The sequence below is a fragment of the Mobula hypostoma genome, chromosome 10, assembly GCF_963921235.1.
Source record: "Mobula hypostoma chromosome 10, sMobHyp1.1, whole genome shotgun sequence".
Classification (NCBI taxonomy): Eukaryota; Metazoa; Chordata; class Chondrichthyes; order Myliobatiformes; family Myliobatidae; genus Mobula; species Mobula hypostoma.
This window is the reverse complement of record NC_086106.1, coordinates 118,858,017-118,880,943: the sequence shown is the minus strand read 5'-3', so window position 1 is coordinate 118,880,943 and position 22,927 is coordinate 118,858,017. Positions and strand designations below refer to the sequence as shown.

The 22,927-nt window shown below is 42.4% G+C and overlaps 1 protein-coding gene across 4 annotated transcripts in view; it reads left to right on the top strand.

Moving 5' to 3' along the window:
* LOC134353151 (CD99 antigen-like protein 2) overlaps positions 1-22,927 on the top strand; it is a 217,609-nt gene that overhangs the window by 154,048 nt on the left and 40,634 nt on the right. For all 4 annotated transcript variants that reach the window (XM_063061120.1, XM_063061117.1, XM_063061119.1 and 1 more), the window contains exons 4-5: positions 16,632-16,748; positions 21,461-21,553. In XM_063061120.1, the coding sequence (XP_062917190.1) occupies positions 16,632-16,748; positions 21,461-21,553 (210 nt within the window). The remainder of the gene's footprint in view (positions 1-16,631; positions 16,749-21,460; positions 21,554-22,927) is intronic.

Here is a 22,927-nt window from a genome sequence, read left to right as displayed (position 1 = left end):
GGGAATGGAAAAAGAGAGAAGGGGACAGGGGTGAGAACTTAATAAAAAAATTGATTCTTAATCCATCAGGTTGGAGGTTAACCAGAGAGAATATGATGTGTTGGTCCTCCAATCAGATTTTGGCCTCATCATGGCAGCAGTGGAGACATGGTAAGACATGTCAGAATAGGAATGGCCTCTGTCCCCTTCCTTTCCAGTCCTGATGAAGGACCTTGGCCAGTTATTCCTCTCTATAGATGATGCCTTTCATGCTGAGTTCCTCCAGCATTTTTTTGTGTATGTGTTTCTCAAGATTTACAACATCTCTTGTCTTAGAGAGGCCAAGTAGCGGAACTCCTGCTCCTAATTCTTATGTTCAACTGATCAGGTTGTTTGAATCCAAATTAGCAACCCGTCATAGTGTAAGACGAACTTGTGATCTTCAGGGACACTGGTCAACTCAACCCCACTGTGCCTAAAGCTCAGAGTGTGGACTATTCTGTTCAGTCCTAACTACAAGGAAAAGCAGCCTTTAATTTTACAAAAAAAATGTCAGAAATCAAACTGCCTGGGTACTTTATTCAGAATCTTGCTCATTAAGTGAAGCAATTTCCCCTGAGCTATCCGCATAATGTCAATTCTTGTGCATTTCCGCGCTGAGATTTGTGTTAATGGGGAAAATCAGTCCTATTTGGACAGACTTTAGTCTTATTTGCAACTGATTAAGAACCGAGTCTCTGAAGAGACATCTGTTTAAAGCTGAAATTTACACCCATGGGATACATTCTTGATCAGTAGTATCAAGACTGCAGCTAACACACACTGTTTCCATTTTAGAATATTACTGTGCAACGTCACATGACAAGTTTCTGCTAACGCTAGTTACACAAGATAAAAATCATTGTTTAAAAAAATCTGTAGGCTATTAGTCAAAGTTAAAGGATGTTTTTTTCTTATGGCTAAAATTGAAGAGAATGTTCCACATTATTATATACAAAATGCTGGAGGAACTCAGCAAGTCAGGTATGGAAGGAAATAAGCAGTCTATGTTTCGGGCCAAGGCCTTTCATCAGGACTGGAAAGGAAGGGGGAAGAAGCCCAAGTAAGAAGATGAGGGAGGGGAAAGAATACAAACTGGAAAGTGATAGGTGAGACCAGGTTAGGGGGAATGTAAGTGGGTAGGGGAGTGGGGCATGAAGTGAGAAGCTGCGAGCTGATAGGCGGAAGAGGTAAAGGGCTGAAGAAGAAGAAGAAGAAGAAATCTGATAGGAGAGGACAGTGGACCATGGGAGAAAGGGAAGGGGGACAGGCACCAAAGGAAGGTGCGGGTAAGTGATAAGAAGTGAAAAGAAAAGAGGGGATCCAGAATGGGGGATGGAAAAAGAGAGAAGGGGAGAAAAGAGGGGGGAGAATTTACCAGAAATTAGAGAAATTGATGTTCCTGCCATCAAGTTGGAGTCGACCCTGACAGAAAATGAGGTGCTGCTTCTTACAACTTGAGTGTGGCCTCATTGTGGCTGTAGAGAAGGCTATGGACCGACATTTCGGAATGGGATTGGGAAGTGGAATTAAAATGGTTGGCCACTAGGAAATCCTGTGTGTTACAGACAGAGCAAAGGTGCCCCACATTATCTGTGCCTTATCCAAATGGGGTAGAAGTTACTTCAGCTCATTGACAACCCTGAAGTTCGTAAATGGGTTGCAAAGTTGTATTCAACCAATCTGATCCTTTGTAAGACATCTATTGTTGGAAAAATTCCACTTACTGTAGGATCGCAGAAAAGCTATCCTGTGTGGTCATGTTAAACCTCACCACCCTATGAAACATTTCATCAAGATACTGAAACGAAGACAAACTACCAGCGATATACTCAATACATCCAGGAGTGGACAGCTCTGGCAGTATCACTCATGTCTTGTGAACATATTGAACATGTTTCTGCTGGGGTCCCGATGAACCAGACCAGCAACCAGCACGACAAATAACCAATCAGAACAACGAGTCAGACCAATACAAACGTGAGCGCTCGGCAGAAACAACGCTCAGTTGTGCACTGAAGATGGCACCTTGACTGGTGATGAAACGTTTGCAATCTAACCACCATGTTCGGCAGCCAGCCCGACCAACAAGTAGCCAAGCTACCAACCTTCGCTTTCATTTCATATTAATAGACAATAGACAATAGGTGCAGGAGTAGGCCATTCGGCCCTTCGAGCCAGCACCGCCATTCACTGTGATCATGGCTGATCATCCACAATCAGTATCCAGTTCCTGCCTTATCCGCATAACCTTTGATTCTGCTATCTTTAAAAGCTCTATCCATCTCTTTCTTGAAAGCATCCAGAGACTTGGTCTCCACAGCCAATATTAAAGATATACTTTCAAGCACAAGATAATCGATTACGAGATGCAGGAGGAATTCAGTGGATCAGGTAGCATCTATGGAGGAAAATGATCTGTTGACAAGACCCTTCATCCAGTCAGGAATTTACCTCCCCTCATTGTGTTTATGTGCATATTACATAGAACGTAGAAGAGTACAGCACAGGCCCTTCGGCCCACGATGATATGCCGAGTCTTTAACCTGCTCTAAGGTTATTCTAGCCCCTCCCACCCACATAGTCCTTCATTTTTCTTACATCTATTTGCCTGTCTGAGAGTCTCATAAAAGTCCCCGATGTATCAGCCTCTACCACCAACCCTGTCAGCACGTTCCATGCACTTACATTGTCTGTATGAAATATTTACCTTTGACATTCCTCCAGTCACGCCCTCTCAAACTAGCCATTATCCCTTTGGGAAAAAGGTGCTGGTTGTCCAAGCAACGCACACAAAATGCTGGAGGAACTCAGCAGGCAAGGCAGCATCTAAGGAAAAGAGTACAGTTGACGTTTCAGGCCGAGACCTGGCTGTCTACCCTATTTATACCTCCTATCATTTTATACACCTCTATCAAGTCATCTCTCATCCTGCTCCTCACCAAGGAGAAAAGCCCTAACTCACTCAACCTTTCCTCATAAGGTGTGCTCTAATCCAACAGATAAATTTCTCCTGCACCCCCTCTAATGCTTCCACATTTTTCCTATAATGAAGCAACCAGAATTGAATGCAGTTTCTGTGCATGTTGTAATCCTACACGGTTCCCATCATACTCCTATGGAGGTTGTAATCGTACATGATTCCCATCATTCGTAAGGCCAGTGGTGTTGTGGGGATGGAACTGGACTCTCTGACGGTGGTGTCTGAAAAGAGGATGCTGTCCAAGTTGCATGCCATCATGGACAATGTCTCCCATCCACTACATAATGTACTGGTTGGGCACAGGACTACATGCAGCCAGAGACTCATTCCACCGAGATGCAACACAGAGCGTCATAGGAAGTCATTCCTGCCTGTGGCCATCAAACTTTACAACTCCTCCCTTGGAGGGTCAGACACCCTGAGCCAATAGGCTGGTCCTGAACTTATTTCCTAGCATAATTTACATATTACTATTTAATTATTTATGGTTTTATTACTATTTAATTATTTATGGTGCAACTGTAACGAAAACCAATTTCCCCCGGGATCAATAAAGTATGACTATGACTATCATACTCCTATGGAGGTTGTAATCCTACATGATTCCCATCATACTGCTATGGAGGTTTTCCCACCTCAACCGCTCTAGCTCTTGAACCAGAGGGGATAACTTCACACCCCAACACTGAATCGTCCCCATAACCTATGGACTCACTTTCAAGGACTCTTCGTCTCAGGCTTTTGATATTTATTGCTTATATATTTATTTACTGTCTTTTGTATTTGCACACTTCGTTGCCTTGGCAGATTGGTTGTTTGTCCATCCTGCTGAGTGCAGTCTTTCATTGATTCTATTGCGATTCTTGGATTTACTGTGTATGCCCGCAAGGAAATTAATCTCAGGATTGTACATGGTGACGTTTATGTACTTGAATAATATATTTACTTGGACCTTCATGACATTGATTACCTCAGCCTGCTAAATGAGGTGTGTCCGGAGAGTGTGAGGAGCTTCTCCTTGTGTCAGTAGCACCCTCTGGTTGGGAGTGAAGGAACAATACATAGTGAACACACATCTCTTCAAGCAGAATGTTCTTACCACTGACCCGCACGGGTACAATCCCTCGGGGCGCTGGTTTGCCTATGTTAATGGTTGAAGTAACAGTAATTCATCCAGTTACGGTAGTTTTGAAAATAGAAGTTATAGAACATGGAGAAATTGTTTATTCCCTGTGAAGAAAACAATTTTTTTCTTAAAAGATGAAAAAAAGCAGCAGAAATCTCAGTTATTACCCCTCAACCGGCGGGAGGAGAAGATGGCGGCGCGACGCAGCGTGCGTAGTCTCTCCGGTGAAATGATATCATATTGTTAAATAGGGGCCGTGCACAATTCTGATTTGATGGAGGCAGCCATGAGAGCACAGAGGAACATCTGGAGTAACTTCTGAAATGCCCAGTTCGCTGCCGCTGTTACTGTGCAATCGAGAATCTCCGGAGGGAAGGCCCCAAAATCCTTGGCTTTGCCTGCTGCTGGCAGCTGGGGCTGGGGTCGAAGTGTTCGGCAGAGATAGTGCTCGGTGCTCGGTGTCGGAGGGCTGATCAGAGCTCGAAGTTTTCGGACGACTCAGAGTTGGATTGTGGTCGGGTATGGCAGGGAGAGTTTTCTTCCTTCTCCCGTCTGCGTGAGATGTGGGACTTCCGAGACACTTTGATCTGTTTTTTACCGTGCCCATGGCCTGTTCTTCATCAAGTTACGGTATTGCTTGCACTGTTGTAACTATAAGTTATAATTATGTGGTTTTTGTCAGTTTTTCAGTCTTGGTCTGTCCTGTGTTTCTGTGACATCACACCAGAGGAATATTGTGTCATTTCTTAATGCATGCATTGCTAAATGATAATAAAAGAGGACTGCGTGTCCTCATAATCTAATCTAATCAACCATCAAGCTCTTGAACCAGGAGGGATAACTTCACTCAGCTTCACTGACCTACCTGTTCCCCATCCTATGCATAATCTCTGGACTCATTTTTAAGGACACTGCAACTTGTTCTCAGTATTCTAAAAGCCTACGTTTTAAGTTTGGCCTACATATAGAATTACAGTTTGTATTTAATACCTGGTTATGTTGGTTATGTTTTTATTCAATTACATTCTATTCTATATCATGCTTGTCATCACTTACGATTTTTAATTTTGTCTTGTATTTTTATGACTATATTTATCTATCTTTACAATCTATGTAAAGCACTTTGAGCCTGCATGAAAGGTGCTATGTAAATAAAGTTATTATTTATTGCTTATTTATTTTATATTATTATTGTTACTCTTCGTTCCTACACAGCCAATAACACTTCATTTTTCTTATATCCATGTGCTATTTAAGAGTCCTTTAAATGCCTCTGATGCCTCTCTCCCACCACCCCCAGCAATGTGCTTCAGGTACCAACCACTTTCTATGTAGAAAACCTACCTCTAACATCTATCCTAAACTTTCCTCCACCCACCTTAAATGGATGTCCTCTGGTAATGGTCATTGTTGTTACTGAGTGCCCTCGAGTCGCTGTCGACTCACGGTGACCCTGAGGATAGTGTAGTTGACCATAGGGTTTTCATGGCAAGGTACAGAAGTCCGGTGCTGATGCCACTACACCTGCAGAAAAGGTGCTGGCTATCTATCTATGCCTGTCACCGTTGCACGAAATGTGCTTCTGGTATTGATTTTTAAGTATCAGTTATCTAATAACGTCTGTAGGTTTGGTTGCAGACTGCAGGTGTCTTCCATTTTACTTTTCTATGAGTCTGGTAGAAGACTCCAAGTAATGAAGAGGAATTTCCTTAGCCAGAGGGTGGTGAATCTGTGGAATTCATGCAACAGACAGTTGTGGAGGCCAAGTCATTGGGTATATTTAAAGCAGAGGTTGATAGGCTCCTGATTAGTAAGGGTGTCAAAGGTTCCAGGGAGAAGACAGGAGAATGGGGCTGAGAGGGATAATAAATCAGCCATGATGGAATGGCAGAGCAGATCTGATGGGCTAATTGGCCTAATTCTGCTCCTGTGCCTTATGGTCTAATCTCGCTGGCATTTCTACTGGTTGCTAATAAAAGGGAAAACCACCCACATTTGAACCCATAAACGCTACCTATTCTTGTTCCCTTTTTGCTGCCACAAAACAAGAAGTTCCATGACACAAGTCAGTGATAATAAACCTGATTCGGATTCTGTACTTCCTTCTCCTCTGTCAATTTTCAGAACAACTTTAGGATCATCCTCAATAATAACACAACTCATTTTCTCCAGCCTCAGACTCTCGTCATCTTCTGTAGCCAGGATCAAAAAAGCCAAGGGGTTGATTAATTTCTTGTGAGAAAGTTAACTGTCGATATTACTGTCTTAGCATTATGTTTGCCTTGCTTTTCTTCCCCGTCACCCTGTCTTCCGAGATCGATGCATTAATTTATTTATTCCATTATAGATAGTAATTTTTTAATGTATTGTACTCTACTGCCTGTGTTTGGCCCATAGCCCTTGAAACCTGTCCTATCTATGCACTTATAAATTTAAGAACCTTTGCTATCCATCTACTTATTAAAGTTAAATGTTGCTAACATGCCTGCCACCATCATCATCATTATGTGCCATGTCCTGTGACCTGGGCAATCATGGTCTTCCATCTGAGAACTTCCAATAAGTTCTTCAAAACTTTTGCCTGTCCATCCCCTTGATATAACTCTTGAATGTCATGCACTGTTGACCGGGACCTTTTCTTCCATCAGTATGCAAGATGTTCGAGCTTCTCTTTCCTCAGTACATGTCCCAGAAATTCCAGCTCCCGTTTCGTGATTGATGATATCAGGTCTCTTTTTATTCAGGCTTTTTGCAACACTTCCTCATCTGTTACTCTGTCCTTCCATGATACGGTATTTTCATTTTGCTTCTCAAAAAAACACATTTCTGCAGTTTCAGGTCTTCCCTCACTTTGGCTTGATATTCGCCAACATTCGTTTCGATGTGTTAGTGTGTGCCTCAACCATAATTTCAAAATACTCCGCTCATTTCAAATGTGCACCACCCTTTGGAATTGGTATTTCTTATTATCTGTACCAAGATACAGTGAAAAGCTTGTAATGTATACTGTTCATACAGATCACATCTTGACAGTGCAATAAGGCAGACAATAACAATACAGAAAGAAGTATAAGAACGAGAGAGAAAGTCCTTTGAACAATAAAGTGCAAGATCATAACAAGGTAGCTTGTGAGGTTAAGAGTCCATCTCGTTGTACTGGAGGTCCATTCAGGAGCCCGATAACAGCGGGATAGAAGCTACCCCTGAATTTGGTGATGCGTGCTTTCAGACTTTTATATCTTCGGTCTAATGTGTTGGCGCGTGGCCAAGTGGTTAAGGCGTTCATCTAGCGATCTGAAGGTCACTAGTTCGAGCCTTGACTGAGGCAGCGTGTTGTGTCCTTGAGCAAACCACACATTGCTCTGCGACGACACCGGTGCCAAGCTGTATGGGTCCTAATGCCCTTCCCTTGGACAACATTAGTGGCGTGGAGAGGGAAGGCTTGCAGCAAGGGCAACTGCCTGTCTTCCGTACAACCTTGCCCAGGCCTGCGCCCTGGAAACCTTCCAAGGCACAAATCCGTGGTCTCATGAGACTAACGGATGCCTATTATTAATGAGAGAGGGGTAAAGAGAGAATGTTTGGGGGGGGTTCGGCTGGTTGCATTACTGAAGCAGTGGGAAGTACAGGCAGAGCCCATGGAGGGGAGGCTGGTTCCAGTGACTTGCTGAGCTGTGTCCACAACTCTGCATGGTGAGCAGTTGCCCATACCAAACTGTATGCATCCAGACAGAATGCTTTCTATGGTGCATCAATAGAAATTTGTAGGTAAGAGTTGACAGGGACATGCAGATTTATTTAGTCTCCTGAGGAAGTAAAGGTGATGCTGTGACACCAGTGTGGTTGAACCAAGACAGGCTAATGGGCATATGTGAGAAGAGGCTACCCCTGATGTCCCTTTCACCTTTGATCTTAAACCTATGCCCTCTTGTTTTTAGCACCTCCTCCCTGGAAATAAGACTGAGCTTTCAACTGTTAATACTTATTCAGTCTACACAGCCCCTGACTGATCAGTCAAGAAATTCCAGCATCTTCTGTTTCTGTATCAGATTTCAAGCTTCTGCCGTATTAATGCAGACATGCAGAGAATGTTTCCAATAGAGGGGCAGTCTAGGACTACAGATCACAGCCTCAGAATACAAAGATGTCCCTTTAGAGCAGAGATGAGGAGGGGTTTCTTAAGCAAGGGGGTGGTGAATCTGTGAAATTCATTGTCACGGATGGCTGTGAAAGCCAGGTTATTGGATACATTTAAAGAGGAGGGTGATAAGTTCTTCATTAGTCAGGGTGTCAGAGATTACAGGGAGAAGGCCAAGAGAATGGGGTTGAGAGGGATAATAAATCAGCCATGGAATAGCAGAGCAGACTCAATGGGCCAAATGGCCTAATTCTGCTCCTACGTCTTGGGGTCTATGGTCTTACAGTCTAATGTCTGTGCATTGTTATTTGGAATGAACATTTTACGTAGAATTACACAGGGACTGTATTCCCAAAACTAGTTAATCCGTCTAAATGGTCTGTGTTATTGAAGATAAAAGAGACTACAGATGCTGGTATCGGGAACAAAAAAAAACAGAATACTGGAAGAACTAGGCATCTGTAGAGGGATATTTTTTGTTGATATTTCTAACAAGTTGCCTCTTAGGGGCATTAATTCAGTACAAAAAAGATGTCACATATTTAGTACTATAGCTGGACCTACTCCTGGGAAGTAATATGGCCATCAGCAATACACGGTGACGAAGTGTAGCATACGTAGAGGTCAAAAACATAAGAAGATTTTCAATCAGTGCAAGCTCCAACTGTTTAAGGATTAGAATAATTGGCTCAATGGTGTAGCCTCAGATAATGAGCAGCCTGAACACAGATGGGAAAGGATCGATCTCAAGCTTCTGATATGGGTTTCATTTAAGTTACAAGATGATTTTTAGATGGTGTTTTACTACCTGCTGGAATGGGGCATGTTACCACTTGGGTGTGGAACTTTTCCACCCCACTTCAGCTCTTAGCTCTCCAATCACAAAAGCGGTTTAGGAATAAAGCATGTTTTCTCAACCAGACTGGCAAGGTTAACCCCCAGAGCCCTCATAAGGAACAGCGCAGTATAAACAAATAGAACACTTTGTGTTCCCACACCGACTGTGACCAGTACTTCTCTATCTTTTAGATAAAAACTGGCTCTGGTGGTTCAGACTGTCTCTCTTACCAGTTGTGAACTGTGCAGAAACGTGCAAGATACAGCAGTTCAAAGTTTGGCAGGCCTTTGAAAGGCTGGAGGGGGAAGACATGGAAAGGCTGTTTCCAATAGTGGGAGACTTTTGGACCTGAGGGTAAAACCTCAAACTAGAAGTATGTCTCTTTAAACTAGAGGTGAGGAATTTCTTTAACCAGAGTGTGACAGAGATGAAGACAAGTTTGTTCACCCAGAGGGTGATGACTCCAAAGACATGGTGCAGACTTGGTGGTTAGTACAGGACAGTGGCCTTGAGGTACAAGGTGAGGCACAATCTCCTTGGGGGGCAGAGAACCCAGAACATGTAGAACCAATTTGAACAATGTCACCATTCCTAGAGACACATGGCTGGATGTCAAATTTATCCAGTGATTTCAATTAGATTGCACATTAAAATATATATATTGGGTAATGTTGTTCATTTAAGCCCATTTGGCCTGGCGCAAGGATAATATTTCACAGGTATATTCAGTGGGTGGCCGGTTAGCAATATATCTCTGCCAAAGGAGGTGTAAGACACTCCTTCCCTCCACTAGCCTGCAGGTTACCCTTAAGCAAAGTGTAGCACTTGCTTAGCCCCCCACAAAAAAAAAATCAGGGCCATGTGAAGCCATGGGAGCAGGTGATGGACGGCCATATGAGTAGCTAGTACATATCACAAGTCTTGGTCATGCAACCTCTGATGCCAGGCAGACAATCTCTGAAGAGTATTGATAATGGCTGAGGTCACTGTCTTGTAAAGAAGAGGCAATGGCAAACCACTTCTGTAGATAAACTTGCCAAGAATAATCATGGTCACCTATGTCATACAACAGGGCACATAATGATGATGATGATGCACTGTCACTATCTGTGGAAAAAGTATCTCAACTCTTCTCACAGACAGAGGTACCAAGTGTGAGGGAGAAACAGGATCAGAAAGGTGAATTCACATTAAAGGAGGGCTGAAATGTGCCCAGGTGGAGGAGATTTAAGGAGGGATGTTTAGGATAGCTGAAGGCATGGCCACCTTTGGTTGAGAATGAAGCATGGAATGGAGGAGATAAAGACTATCAGATGAATGGATTGAGCTCAGGTTGTTTCAGTAACTGAGGTAATTGCCTTCAGTCCTGTCGCTTCAGCTATCCCTTCCATCCCTGCCAGGGTTTACAGATTGCAGTGATACATGTAATGGTAGCGGTAATTGGACATGCAGTGATACATGTAATGGTAGCGGTAATTGGACATGCAGTGATACATGTGATGGTAGCGGTAACTGGACATGCAGTGATACACGTAATGGTAATGGTAATTGGACATGCAGTGATACATGTGATGGTAGCGGTAACTGGACATGCAGTGATACACGTAATGGTAATGGTAATTGGACATGCAGTGATACATGTGATGGTAGCGGTAACTGGACATGCAGTGATACATGTGATGGTAGCGGTAATTGGACATGCAGTGATACATGTAATGGTAGCGGTAATTGAACATTCAGTGATACATGTAATGGTAGCGGTAATTGAACATGCAGTGAAGCCATCTCATTTCACATTTTTGTGGAGAAAGTTCACTGGAGACACTAATAAACATGTAATACTTAAAATTAATGACTTAAACCAGAACTCACATGTTGCAAAGGTATAACCATATTGCAGGCTGGGCTTGAATTATTTTCTTTCATTGATTTCTCAATGAATATTAATAGTGCCTATGAATATCAGTCTTTTATTTTGATGAAGATTATCTTTTTCATTTTGTTGATTGATTTGCAGTTTATGTGATGTGATTGCCACTGTTTGCTCTGGTTTACTTCAATGCATTTTGGACTTGTTCACTGCATCCTACACCAAGCTGATCTCCACTAAATGGCTTAGTGTGGTGGAGGAAGATTTGCCATGGGGATAACTTGTTGAGAGACCAATGTGTGTGCCTTGGTGCTGTATTTCCAGGGCCTTGGCAGCTGAAGACAGAACTGACAAAGGTTTTGGAGGCAGAGCGATTAAATTCGGGAATGAAGAGTTGAAGGAGGACAGATGTCCCAGAGAGTCTGTGTGGTTCATGAGGATTGTTCCGGCAATGAAGGAGTTAACATATGAGGAGCATTTGGCAGCTTTGGGCCTGTACTCACTGGAATTCAGAAGAATGCGGGGGTATCTCATTGAAACCTACTGAATGTCGAAAGGACTAGATGGACTAGATATGGAGAGGATGTTTCCTATAGTGGAGGTACCCAGACCTAGAGGGCACAGCCTCAAAATTGAGGGGAAACTTTTTAGATCAGAGATGAGGAGGAATTTTTTATCTTGAGAGTAGTGAATCTGTGGAATGCTCTGCCATGGACTGCAGCGTCTGGGGTATATTTAAAGCGGAAGTTGATAGTTTCCTGATTGATCAGGGCATCAAAGGATATGGTGAGAAGCCAGGTGTATGAAGTTGAGTGGGATCTGAGATCAGCCATGATGAAATGGCAGAGCAGACTCAATGGGCTGAATGGCCTAATTCTGCTCCTATATCTTATGGTCTTATGGTTATAAGAGATTGTAGCACTTTTGAGGGCCATGGCCTGAAGTTGTTCACTTTTCAGTCCTCTGAATTGAGGGACCATGTTATCCAAAGTCATTTTGTCACTGATTTACCATCTAAAGAAAAGGTCATGAAGAAAGTGACTAATTCTTTGGCGGTTTTGGTGGGTTTGGATGCCCTTGTGGATTTATGAGGAGATTTAGTAGTTTGAGGTAGATCATCTGTAGAAAGAGAGGTCAGATCAGAACTGACCAGATCAGATTCATTTATTTATCTCATGTATATTTACACATAAAGTGGATTGTATCATTTGTGCTAACAGTCAACACAGTTTACCGATGTATTGGGACAGGCCACAAGTGTTGCCACACATTCCTGAGCCAACATAGAACGTCCACAAAACAACAACAGCAAAACAAGTTCTGTTCCTCCCTCCTACCATCCCCACACCCACACACAGTCCTCTGACCCCAGGACAGGCCATTGTCGGCCTCCAACCTCCAGTGGACTTCGGCTCACAGACTTTGGGCCTTTGACTTCCATAGTGGACTCACAGACCCAGGACTCTGGCCACCAGGCCTCGACTTCCAGTTGACCTTTGGGCTTCGATTGGAAAACAACTTGTTCAGGATAACTACAGTTGTTACCAAGATTGCTCAACATTGAAACTTGGGAATTAAAGATACACTTTCAAGAAAATGACAATTAACTTACTAACCATTACATCTTTGGAATGTAGGAGGAAACTGGAGCACCCAAAGGAAACTCATGCACTCATGGGAAGCACATACAGAGGATGTTGGAATTGAACTCCGAACCCCAAAGCCCCGAGCTGTCATAGCATCGCTCCTAATTTCTTGAATGTAATTCCTCGAATTATATAATCAACTGAATACTTTTGGAGAGTTGGCTTTAGTGCCATAAATATGGATTTAACTCCAAATTACCGAGGGACTCTTATCTCACTTCCACTCTAAGATTGAGTACATCTATAAAATTCTACTTTTTGCTCAGCACATACTTAGCTAAGCCTGCAATGTTACTTTAACTGTTCCACTGCTGGAACAGTCAAGCCTAAAAGAAGGTGAACAAAGTTATCAAAAATTACAGGGGGGATCTTGGTCAGCTAAGTAAGGGGGTCAGGATTGACAAATCGCTTTCAGTCGAGAGAAGAGCCAGTTGTTTGACTAGCGTAGGACTTGTACAGTAAGTGGTAAAGCCACAAGGAATAGAAACACGGAAACATAGAAAACCTACAGCACAATACAGGCCCTTCAGCCCACGATGCCAAACCGAACATGTACTTATTTTAGAAATTGCCTAGGGTTACCCAAAGCCCTCTATTTTTCTAAGCTTCATGTACCTATCCAGGAGTCTGTTAAGAGACCCTATCGTATCCGGCTCCACCACCATCGCCAGCAGCTCATTCCACGCACTCACCACTCTCTGTGTAAAAAACGTACCCTGACGTCTCCTCTGTATTTACTTCCAAGCACCTTAAAACTGTGCCCTCTCGTGTTAACCATTTCAGACCTGGGAAAAAGCCCCTGACTCTCCACATGATCAATGCCTCTCATCATCTTATACACCTCTGTCAGGTCACCTCTCACCCTCCGTCGTTCCAAGGAGAAAAGGCCGAGTTCACTCAACCTATTCTCATAAGGCATGCTCCCCAATCCAGGCAACATCTTTGTAAATCTCCTCTGCACCATTTCTATAGTTTCCACATCCTTCCTGTAGTGAGGTGACCAGAACTGAGTGCAGTACTCCAAGTGGGGTCTGACCAGAGTGTATATAGCTGTAACATTACCTCTTGGCTCTTAAACGCAATTCCACAGTTGATGAAGGCCAATGCACCTTCTTAACCACAGAGTCAATCTGCGCAGCAGCTTTGAGTGTCCTATGGACTTAGACCCCAAGATCCCTCTGATCCTCCACACTGCCAAGAGTCTTACCATTAATGCTATCTCCTGCCGTCATATTTGACCTACCAAAGTGATCCACCTCACACTTATCTGGGTTGAACTCCATCTGCCACTTCTCAGCCCAGTATTGCATCCTATCAATGTCCCGCTGTAACCTCTGACAGCCCTCCACACTATCCACAACACCACCAACCTTTGTGTCATCAGTAAATTTACTAACCCATCCCTCCACTTCCTCATCCAGGTCATTTATAAAAGTCACGAAGAGAAGGGGTCCCACAACAGAACTCTGAGGCACACTGCTGGTCACCAGCCTCCATGCAGAATATGACCTGTCTACAACCACTCTTTGCCTTCTGTGGGCAAACCAATTCTGGATCCACAAAGCAAGGTCCCCTTGGATCCCATACCTCCTTACTTTCTCAATAAGCCTTGCGTGGGGTACCTTATCAAATGCTTTGCTGAAATCCATATACACTACATCTACTGCTCTACATTCATCAATGTGTTTAGTCACATCCTCAAAAAGTTCAAACAGGCTTGGAAGGCACGACTTGCCTTTGACAAAGCCATGCTGACTATTCCTAATCATATTATGCCTCTCCAAATATTCATAAATCCTGCCTCTCAGGATCTTTTCCATTAACCTACCAACCACTGAAGTAAGACTCACTGGTCTAAAATTTCCTGGGCTATCTTTACTCCCTTTCTTAAATAAGGGAATAACATCTGCAAACGTCCAATCTTCCAGAACCTCTCCTGTCCCCATTGATGATGCAAAGATCATTGCCAGAGGCTCAGCAATCTCCTCCCTCACCTCCAACAGTAGCCTGGGGTACATCTGCAACTTATCCAACTTGATGCTTTCCAAAAGCTCCAGCACATCCTCCTTCTTAATGTCTATATGCTCAAGCTTTTCAATCCGCGGTAAGTCATCCCTACAATTGCCAAGATCCTTTTCCGTAGTGAATACTGAAGCAAAGTATTCATTAAGTACCTCTGTTATCTCCTCCGATTCCATACACACTTTTCCACTGTCACACTTGATTGATCTTATTCTCTCACATCTTATCCTCTTGCTCTTCACATACTTAAAGAATGCCTTAGGGTTTTCCTTAATCCTGCCCACCACGGCCTTCTCATGGTCCCTTCTGGCTCTCCTAATTTCATTCTTAAGCTCCTTCCTGTTAACCTTATAATCTTCTAGATCTCTATCGTTACCTAGTTTTTTGAAGCTTTTGTGAGCTTTTCTTTCCTTCTTGACTAGATTTTCAAGAGCCTTTGTACACCATGGTTCCTGTACCCTACCATCCATTCCACTGTCTCACTGGAATGTACTTATGCAGAATGCCATGCAAATATCCCCTGAACATTTGCCACATTTCTGCCATACATTTCCCTGAGAACATCTGTTCCCAATTTATGCTTCCAAGTTCTTGCCTAATAGCGTCATATTTCCCTTTACTCAAATTAAACACTTTTCTAACTTGTCTGTTCCTATTTCTCTCCAATGCTATGGTAAAGGAGATAGAATTGTGATCACTATCTCCAAAATGCTCTCCCACTGAGAGACCTGACACCTGACCAGGTTCATTTCCCAATACCAGATCAAGTACAGCTTCTCCTCTTGTAGGCTTAGAAACATAGAAAACCTACAGCACAATACAGGCCCTTCGGCCCACAAAGCTGTGCCGAACATGGGGAAAAGCCTCTGACTATCCCCGTGATCAATGCCTCTCATCATCTTATCTACATATTGTGTCAGGAAACCTTCCTGAATACACCTAACAAACATTGGAGAGAGATAGGAACAGACAAGTTAGGAAAGTGTTTAACTGGAGTAAAGGGAAATATGAGGCTATCAGACAAGAACTTGGAAGCATAAATTGGGAACAGATGTTCTCAGGGAAATGTATGGCAGAAATGTGGTAAATGTTCAGGGGATATTTGCGTGGCATTCTGCATAAGTACATTCCAATGAGACGGAAAGGATGGTAGGGTACAGGAACCGTGGTGCACAAAGGCTGTTGAAAATCTAGTCAAGAAGAAAAGAAAAGCTTACAAAACCCCTTGCTTTAGGGAAATACCGATCGATATTTGGGAAATTAAAATCTTCCACCACGACAACCCTGTTATTATTACTGACCATATATTTACAATCTTCACTAATTTAGCTAATTTGAACAATAATTAATCTTATTTCGCTATTTCACTAATTTAGTTTTGTTGTTTTGTTATCACTATAAGATTGTCTGTCTTTGCTGATTTCATAATAAAGGACCAAACATACTACTTTTCTCATTTTTATTTGCAATTGTCTCTCTGATCTGGCTCCTCTCTAATATTTTTGTGGCCTTTGAATTCCTGTGTAAGGTCACCTTTATATGAATCAACCTCATTTTTTGTTTGATAATGCTGACAAGAACTACATGGATATATTCTGTGAAATCCGCACATAAATAATTTCCAGACTACGCTTCAGAAATCCATCATGAGACCATAAGGTATAGGAGCATAATTAGGCCATTTGGCCCATCATGGCTGATCCATTTTCCTCTCAACCCCAATCGCCTGCCTTCTCCCTGTATCCCTTCATGCCCTGACTAACTTAAGAGTCTATCCACCTCTGCCTTTAAAATACCCAATGACTTGGCCTCCACAGTTGCCTGTGACAGCAAACTTCTCAGATTCACCATTCGTGGCTAAAGAAATTCCTCCTTATCTGCAATCTAAAAGGATACATCCATTGATGTATTCCTAATATGCTTGACTTGTGAGAACATTCTTTTCCCACTGTTCTAGTTTAATTGTTGATTTACATATATTTTCTTCCAGGGGATTTTGATCTCAAAGATCTGTTGGACTTCGACACCCCTACAGACAAGCAAACAACAACCAAACCTCCCAGGAGCATGACAACCACCAAAGCACCAAAGAAAGGAGGGGACAATGGTAAGTCAGTCAGATTGACTTAAACTTGAAAGGATTGGGGCAACAAGCAAAGTGATGGAAGAACTCAACAGGTCAGATGCTCCACGTCTCAATGAGATCCAGATTCCAGTATTTGAGTCTCTCGTGTCTCCATCTTGAATGTAATGGACTGAGCTTCTAAAGTTTTCCTGGTAAAGAAAAATAATGTGGGCCGGTTGTCTGGTTCTCCACCCCCCTCATCTTTCCAACTTGTTTATGTAAGAGTGTTAATATAGTAAAATGTTCCAGAAGCACCATCAAATAAAATCTGACACTCCACCATATGATGAGATATTGACATGGGTTGTGGGTTTTCACAAATAAGACAGTGGAGGCGGTTTATGTTTAGAAATAAATGAAGCAATTCACTTACTGAACTCCAAAAAAACTGAACACAAAGTGCAGTACAAGTCCTTTACGTAATTAGCTCATCACGTCAGACCAGCCTCTTAATATGAACCCCAACCCAATGGCAGTGGTTGTGAACGTTACCTGACAGGGTGACCAAAGTCTTTCAGAGATGTAGCTTTAAGGAGCATCATTAAAGTGGGAAAGGGAGTATGGGAACAGTATGCCTGGTAATTACAGAGCCCTTCCTGTAGAAGACGTGGCTGCAAGGTGAAATATGCAAACTATTCTGAGTACTACATGTATTTCAGGCAACGTTCCCACTAAGCTACGTGGGTGTACGGCAGCTGGAATTTTCTTTTAGTATAATTTTTAAATCTATGTAAATATAATTGTGAAATACCCCATAATTAATTATGTTAATGAATATAATCCATAAATTTTCTAAATAATAAGTGTACCACAACCTTTATTTTGAAACATTTGAGAGCTTCAATGTATTTACATTGTCAGTGTCTCAAGTTACAACACTGTTACAAATTATAACATTAAACACAGAATGGAAGTTGGGAGCTCATTTTTAACAAACCGTTGGCCTGCTGAATGCAGACGCCATCTAGTCAAAACATTTTACTTTTACCTTTGTGCCTGTCAGTTGTTTTGACTGCCTGACATCATTTACTTCTGTTGTGAGCTGTGATTTGTGTTTGTGTCTAAGTTCTAAGTTCAGGTTTAATTATCTTTCAACCATACATGAATAGGTTCAATAGGTACATTTAATGTCAGAGAAATGTATACAATATACGTCATGAATACCCATGAATACAGCTAATGAAACACCATTATTCCAGGGCCAAGGTGAAAACACAGTACCAATAGTCATACACGCACAAAGCATATAGAGCACACATAAGATAGCAAGCATATATAAGATATCAGTAAAATACAGTAAAATCCTGAGTCCATGAACGTTGCAGCAATCTGCAATCGAACACAATACAGCTTGTCTTCTGCTGAGTGAACACTGGGGGGCAGCATCGACTCCAGTTTGGATGCCACGCAACACCGCCTTCAGTGGAGCGCACCGACTCCCACATCCATCTGGCTTCATCTATCACCTTTGAGCTTGTACTCGTTCCCTCCCCCTCCCCACAACAACTTCTGGCTTCTTCACCCTTCCTTTCCAGTCCTCTCAAAGGATTTCAGCCCAAAACATTGACTGTTTATTCCTTTCCGTTGATGCTGCCTGATCTGCTGAGCTCCTCCAGCATTTTGTATGTGCTACTCTGGATTCCCAGCATCTGCAGGATCTCTTGTGCATATAAGTTCCTCGTTGGGCATAACAGGATAGATGTTCACTTATAAGTCTCAAATGTGTCAACATAATTACAGGATAAGGGAGCAGTCATTTAAAACAAAAGATGTGCTTTGGAATTTCTTCCCACAAATAGTGGTGAATATCTGGACTTCTCTGCCCCTGACCGTTCAGCAGACTAGATCAGGTATTTAAAGAGGATGTTTGTATCTTTTTTCAAAAAATTGGGGAATTGAAATCTGCACTCAGTGACCACTTCATAAGGTACACCTGCAAATTAACGCAATTATCTAGTCGGTCAATCATGTGGCAGCAACTCAATGCATAAAAGCATGCAGACATAGTCAAGAGGTTCGTTGTTCTTCAAACTAAACATCAGAATGGGGAGCAAATGTGATCTAAGTAACTTTGACCGTAGAATCACAAACAAGAGAAAATCCGTAGATGCTGGAAATCCAAGCAACACACACAAAATGCTGGAGGAACTCAGCATCTATGGAAAAGAGTACAGTACACTTGATGTTCAATCCAAGGCCCTTCATCAGGACCATGGAATGATTGGTGCCATATGGGGTGCTTTGAGTATCTCAGAAACTGCTGATCTCCTGAGATTTTCATGCACAACGGTCTCTAGAGTTTACAGAGAATGGTGTGAAAAAATTTTTAAAAAGCATCCAGTGAGCGGCAGTTCTGTGGGCAGAAACACTTTGTTAATGAGAGAGGTCAGAGGAGAATGGCCAGATTGGTTCAAGCTGACAGAAAGGTGACAGTAACTCAAATAACCTTGTGTTACAACAGTGATGTGCAGCTGAGCATCTCTGAACGTACAACATGTTGAACCTTGAAGTGGATGGTCTACATCAGCAGAAGACGAGGAACATGCACAGTGGCCACTTTATTAGCTACTGAGACCCAGATAATTTATCCTTTTCCCATTGCCTCCTGTATAGGCAATCAGAAGCTTTCTGAGTACAGTCAGTATTATAAGGCAGGGAAACCAAGTAGCCATTCAGATACAGCAAGACCCAGAAGGACAGTATGACAATTAACTAGTTCATTTATCTTAATGATGCTAATTGAAAGAGAGACTCTCCTGTTCCTCTTTGTATATTGCCATTAAATATTCACTTGAGATGGTAGTGTGGCAAAGTTTAACATTGTGTCGGAAAGGTTGCAGCTGCTATGCTCTGTCTTGCCTTCCATTGACTCCAGCCAATACTGTGTCTTGCATTTGGGCTTAAACCCATGACCGAGCCTGAAACAGTTAGTCTGAATCAGAATCAGAATCAGGTTTAATATCATTGACATGTGTCATGAAATTTGTTACTTTACGGCATCAGTACAATGTAATACATTAAAAAGCTATAAATTACGATGATAAATATATTTTAAAAATCAAATTAGTGCAAAAAGAGAGCAAAAATAGTGAGGTTGTTTCAGTGTCCATTCAGAAATCTGATGGCAGAGGGGAAGAAACTGTTTCTAATACATTGAGACGTCAAAACTTTGAGGTTTTCGAAGTCTCGTGGGGATTGGCCAGTACAGCAGACAGTTAAAATAGGTGAGTAAATTCCACCTAATCAGATTAGCAAGTCAATACCAAAGTCAAGTTTGAGTCATGGAAGTTAGTGATATGATGGAAATGAAACTCTTAACTTCTTTCTTTCCAATCCTGATGAAGGGTCTCAGTCCAAAACATTGTCTGTTTATTCACTTCCATGGATGCTGGCTGATCTGCTGAGTTCCTCCTGCATTTTGTGTGTGTTTGCCTCTTCTCTTGAACAAGCTTCAGCAGTTTTGAATCAAGTTCATCTCTAAGGAACTAAAGCACCTACCCCATTCACCCTGCCCATGGACTGTTCAGCCTACTCCCATCAGGGAAGAGGCTACAGAGCGTCTGCACCAGGACCGCCAACTTAGAAACATACTTCCCCCAAGACATCAGGCTGAACAACACCTCCACCCATTAACCCATCCCACCTGCCACTACATTCACATCAGCTACACCTCTCCACAGCTCCTCATCTCCCTTCATTCTCCCCCAGTGCACTGCCACTTTACACTTACACTCCACACCTCATACCTACGCTGATACAGTCACTAACCTACAGCCACATGCATTACATTGTGTTTATAAATCCTTTTATATTTATATTTATTGTGTTCTGTATGCTTATTTTGTTTTTTTTGTGCTGCATCAGATCCAGAGTAACAATCATTTTGTTCTTCTTTACACTTGTGTGCTGAAGAATGACAATAAAATATCTTAAATCTTGATAAAGGTATTAATTTTGTTGGCTGTGAAATTAAAGGAGACGCCCTTCTGTATAGTGCAATCCCGCAACTCGAGTCTGATGCTCTTGTAAGAGGTTGGGTATTGGTGGGTCCTCAGGTGCCTGTAGAGGCTGATCCGGGATCCAGTGTGGCCAGGAGTAAGCGGTGGCCATGTCTGGGTCTTTTTGCTTGTTCAGTCTCTCCTTTCACAGCTGCCACTTCTTCTGTGCAGCATGGCAGAGGTCGCTCTTATGTAGCACAGCTCCCTCTTGAACAGATTTCCTCCACATGTGTCTACTGAGTGCAATATCTTCCCAGTTTTTAGATGTAATGATGAATTTCCTCAGGCTGATTTTGATGTTACCTTTGAAGTGTTTCCTTTGCCCAACAGGAGCTCCCTGACCTTCCTTCATCTGGGGGTAAAGGATCTGTTTGGGGAGGCGTGAGTTGGGCCTGATCTGTCCATCGGAGTTGGTGTTGTTTTATGGTGATGGAGATGCTGTTCACGTTGGCCTCCTCCAGTACACTAGTGTTACTGTGTCAGTTCTTTCAGCTGAACCTCAAAATCTACGAGAGACAGAAAGCCAACAGACTAACCTGCTGGGTTCAAATCCCCTTTTCCTAGCACTCTCACATCATCGTTTCTTCATCTTGAAAATGTCTCCATGAACCTTTAATGCCAAAGCTTTTATTTTTGTGTGATTTCAATAACAATTGTAGTTATCCTACACAAATCTCTTTCCCTCTGTTTCTGTAGATGATCTTAGCTGGTTGGATTTGCTTCAAACTACCAAATCACCTCATAAAACCACAAAGGCACCCAAAACCACCAAAAAAACACCAAAGAAGGGTAAGTCACTTTCCTCAATGCCTTATCTTTAGATGGTAAAGCAGTGAAAAGGAGTCTGGTGAAACGTGGTTCCTCATTCAGAGGACTGCAAGGTGAATGTTGACAGTAAACTTCCAGCCCACGATGTTGTGCCGACCTTTTAGCCTGCTCTAAGAACAATCCGACCCGTCCCTCCTACGTAGCCCTCCATCTTTCTATCATTCATATGCCTAAGAATTTCTTAAACACCCCAAATGTATTTGCCTCTGCCACTACTCCTGGCAGCACATTCCACACACCCACCACTCTGTGTAAAAAAAAAAAATACTTCTGACATCCCTTTTATGCTTTCCTTCGATCACCTTAAAATGAAGCCCCTCATATTAGCAACTGATGCCATTAGCTATGACCCTCAGTATCTCCACCATCTTGTACAGCCACACAGACGCTCTGAGATATCTGTGCTTCTCCTAGCTCCTTCATATACATCCCCAAATTTAATTGTCATTTGGCAGCCCTGCCTTCAGCTGCTAAGGCCAGGAAGTTCTTAAAACTTAACAAACCACACCATATGTTCTGAAATAGTGAAAAAAAAACAGAATGTGATAATCCCTAAAATTTAATCCGGGGAGTCCATCTATCATGTAACGGTAGTCCTCAGGACTGAATTAAGTCTTCTTGATGGACCTTTTATGAGATCCATCGAGACGAGCAAAGGGCTTATTTGACTGCATGTAAGTCTCTCCCTTTGTACTTCAACCTCTAGGTAAGGAGTTTCCAATCTTTTGTTATGCCATGGACTCCTACCATTAATTCAAAGGTCTGTGGATCCCAAGTTGGGAACCCTTGTTCTAGATCTAAGTCCCACTTTCCTTTTAACTTTTATGATTGCTTTTTGTGCCTACAACATGCTAAGCTTTTCCGAATCTTCAATTTTTCCTACCTTTCCATAATCCAGAAAGTACTTGGATCTATCCTTTATAAATCTAAGTATCTTACATTTGCCTCACTGAAATCCGGTTGCTGTAGCTTTGCTCATTTATGTAATCCAGCAACATCATAGAGTCATAAAGCACTATAGCAGAGAAACAGGCCTTTTGGCCCATCTAGTATGTGCCAAACTATTATCCTGTTGAGTCACAACCTTGTAACCTATTCCATGATCAATCTAGCCCTTCCCTCCTACATAGCCCATAACCGTCCATTTTTCTTTCAATCCATGTGCCTATCTAAGAGTATTTTAAATATCTCCAGTGTATCTGCCTCTACCACCACACCTGCCAGCGTATTCCACACACACATCCCTGTGTAAAATACCTACCTCTGGCATCTCCCTCAGACCTTCCTCTACTCACCTTAAAAAGTATGTCCTCTGGTATTAGCCATCAGCACCCT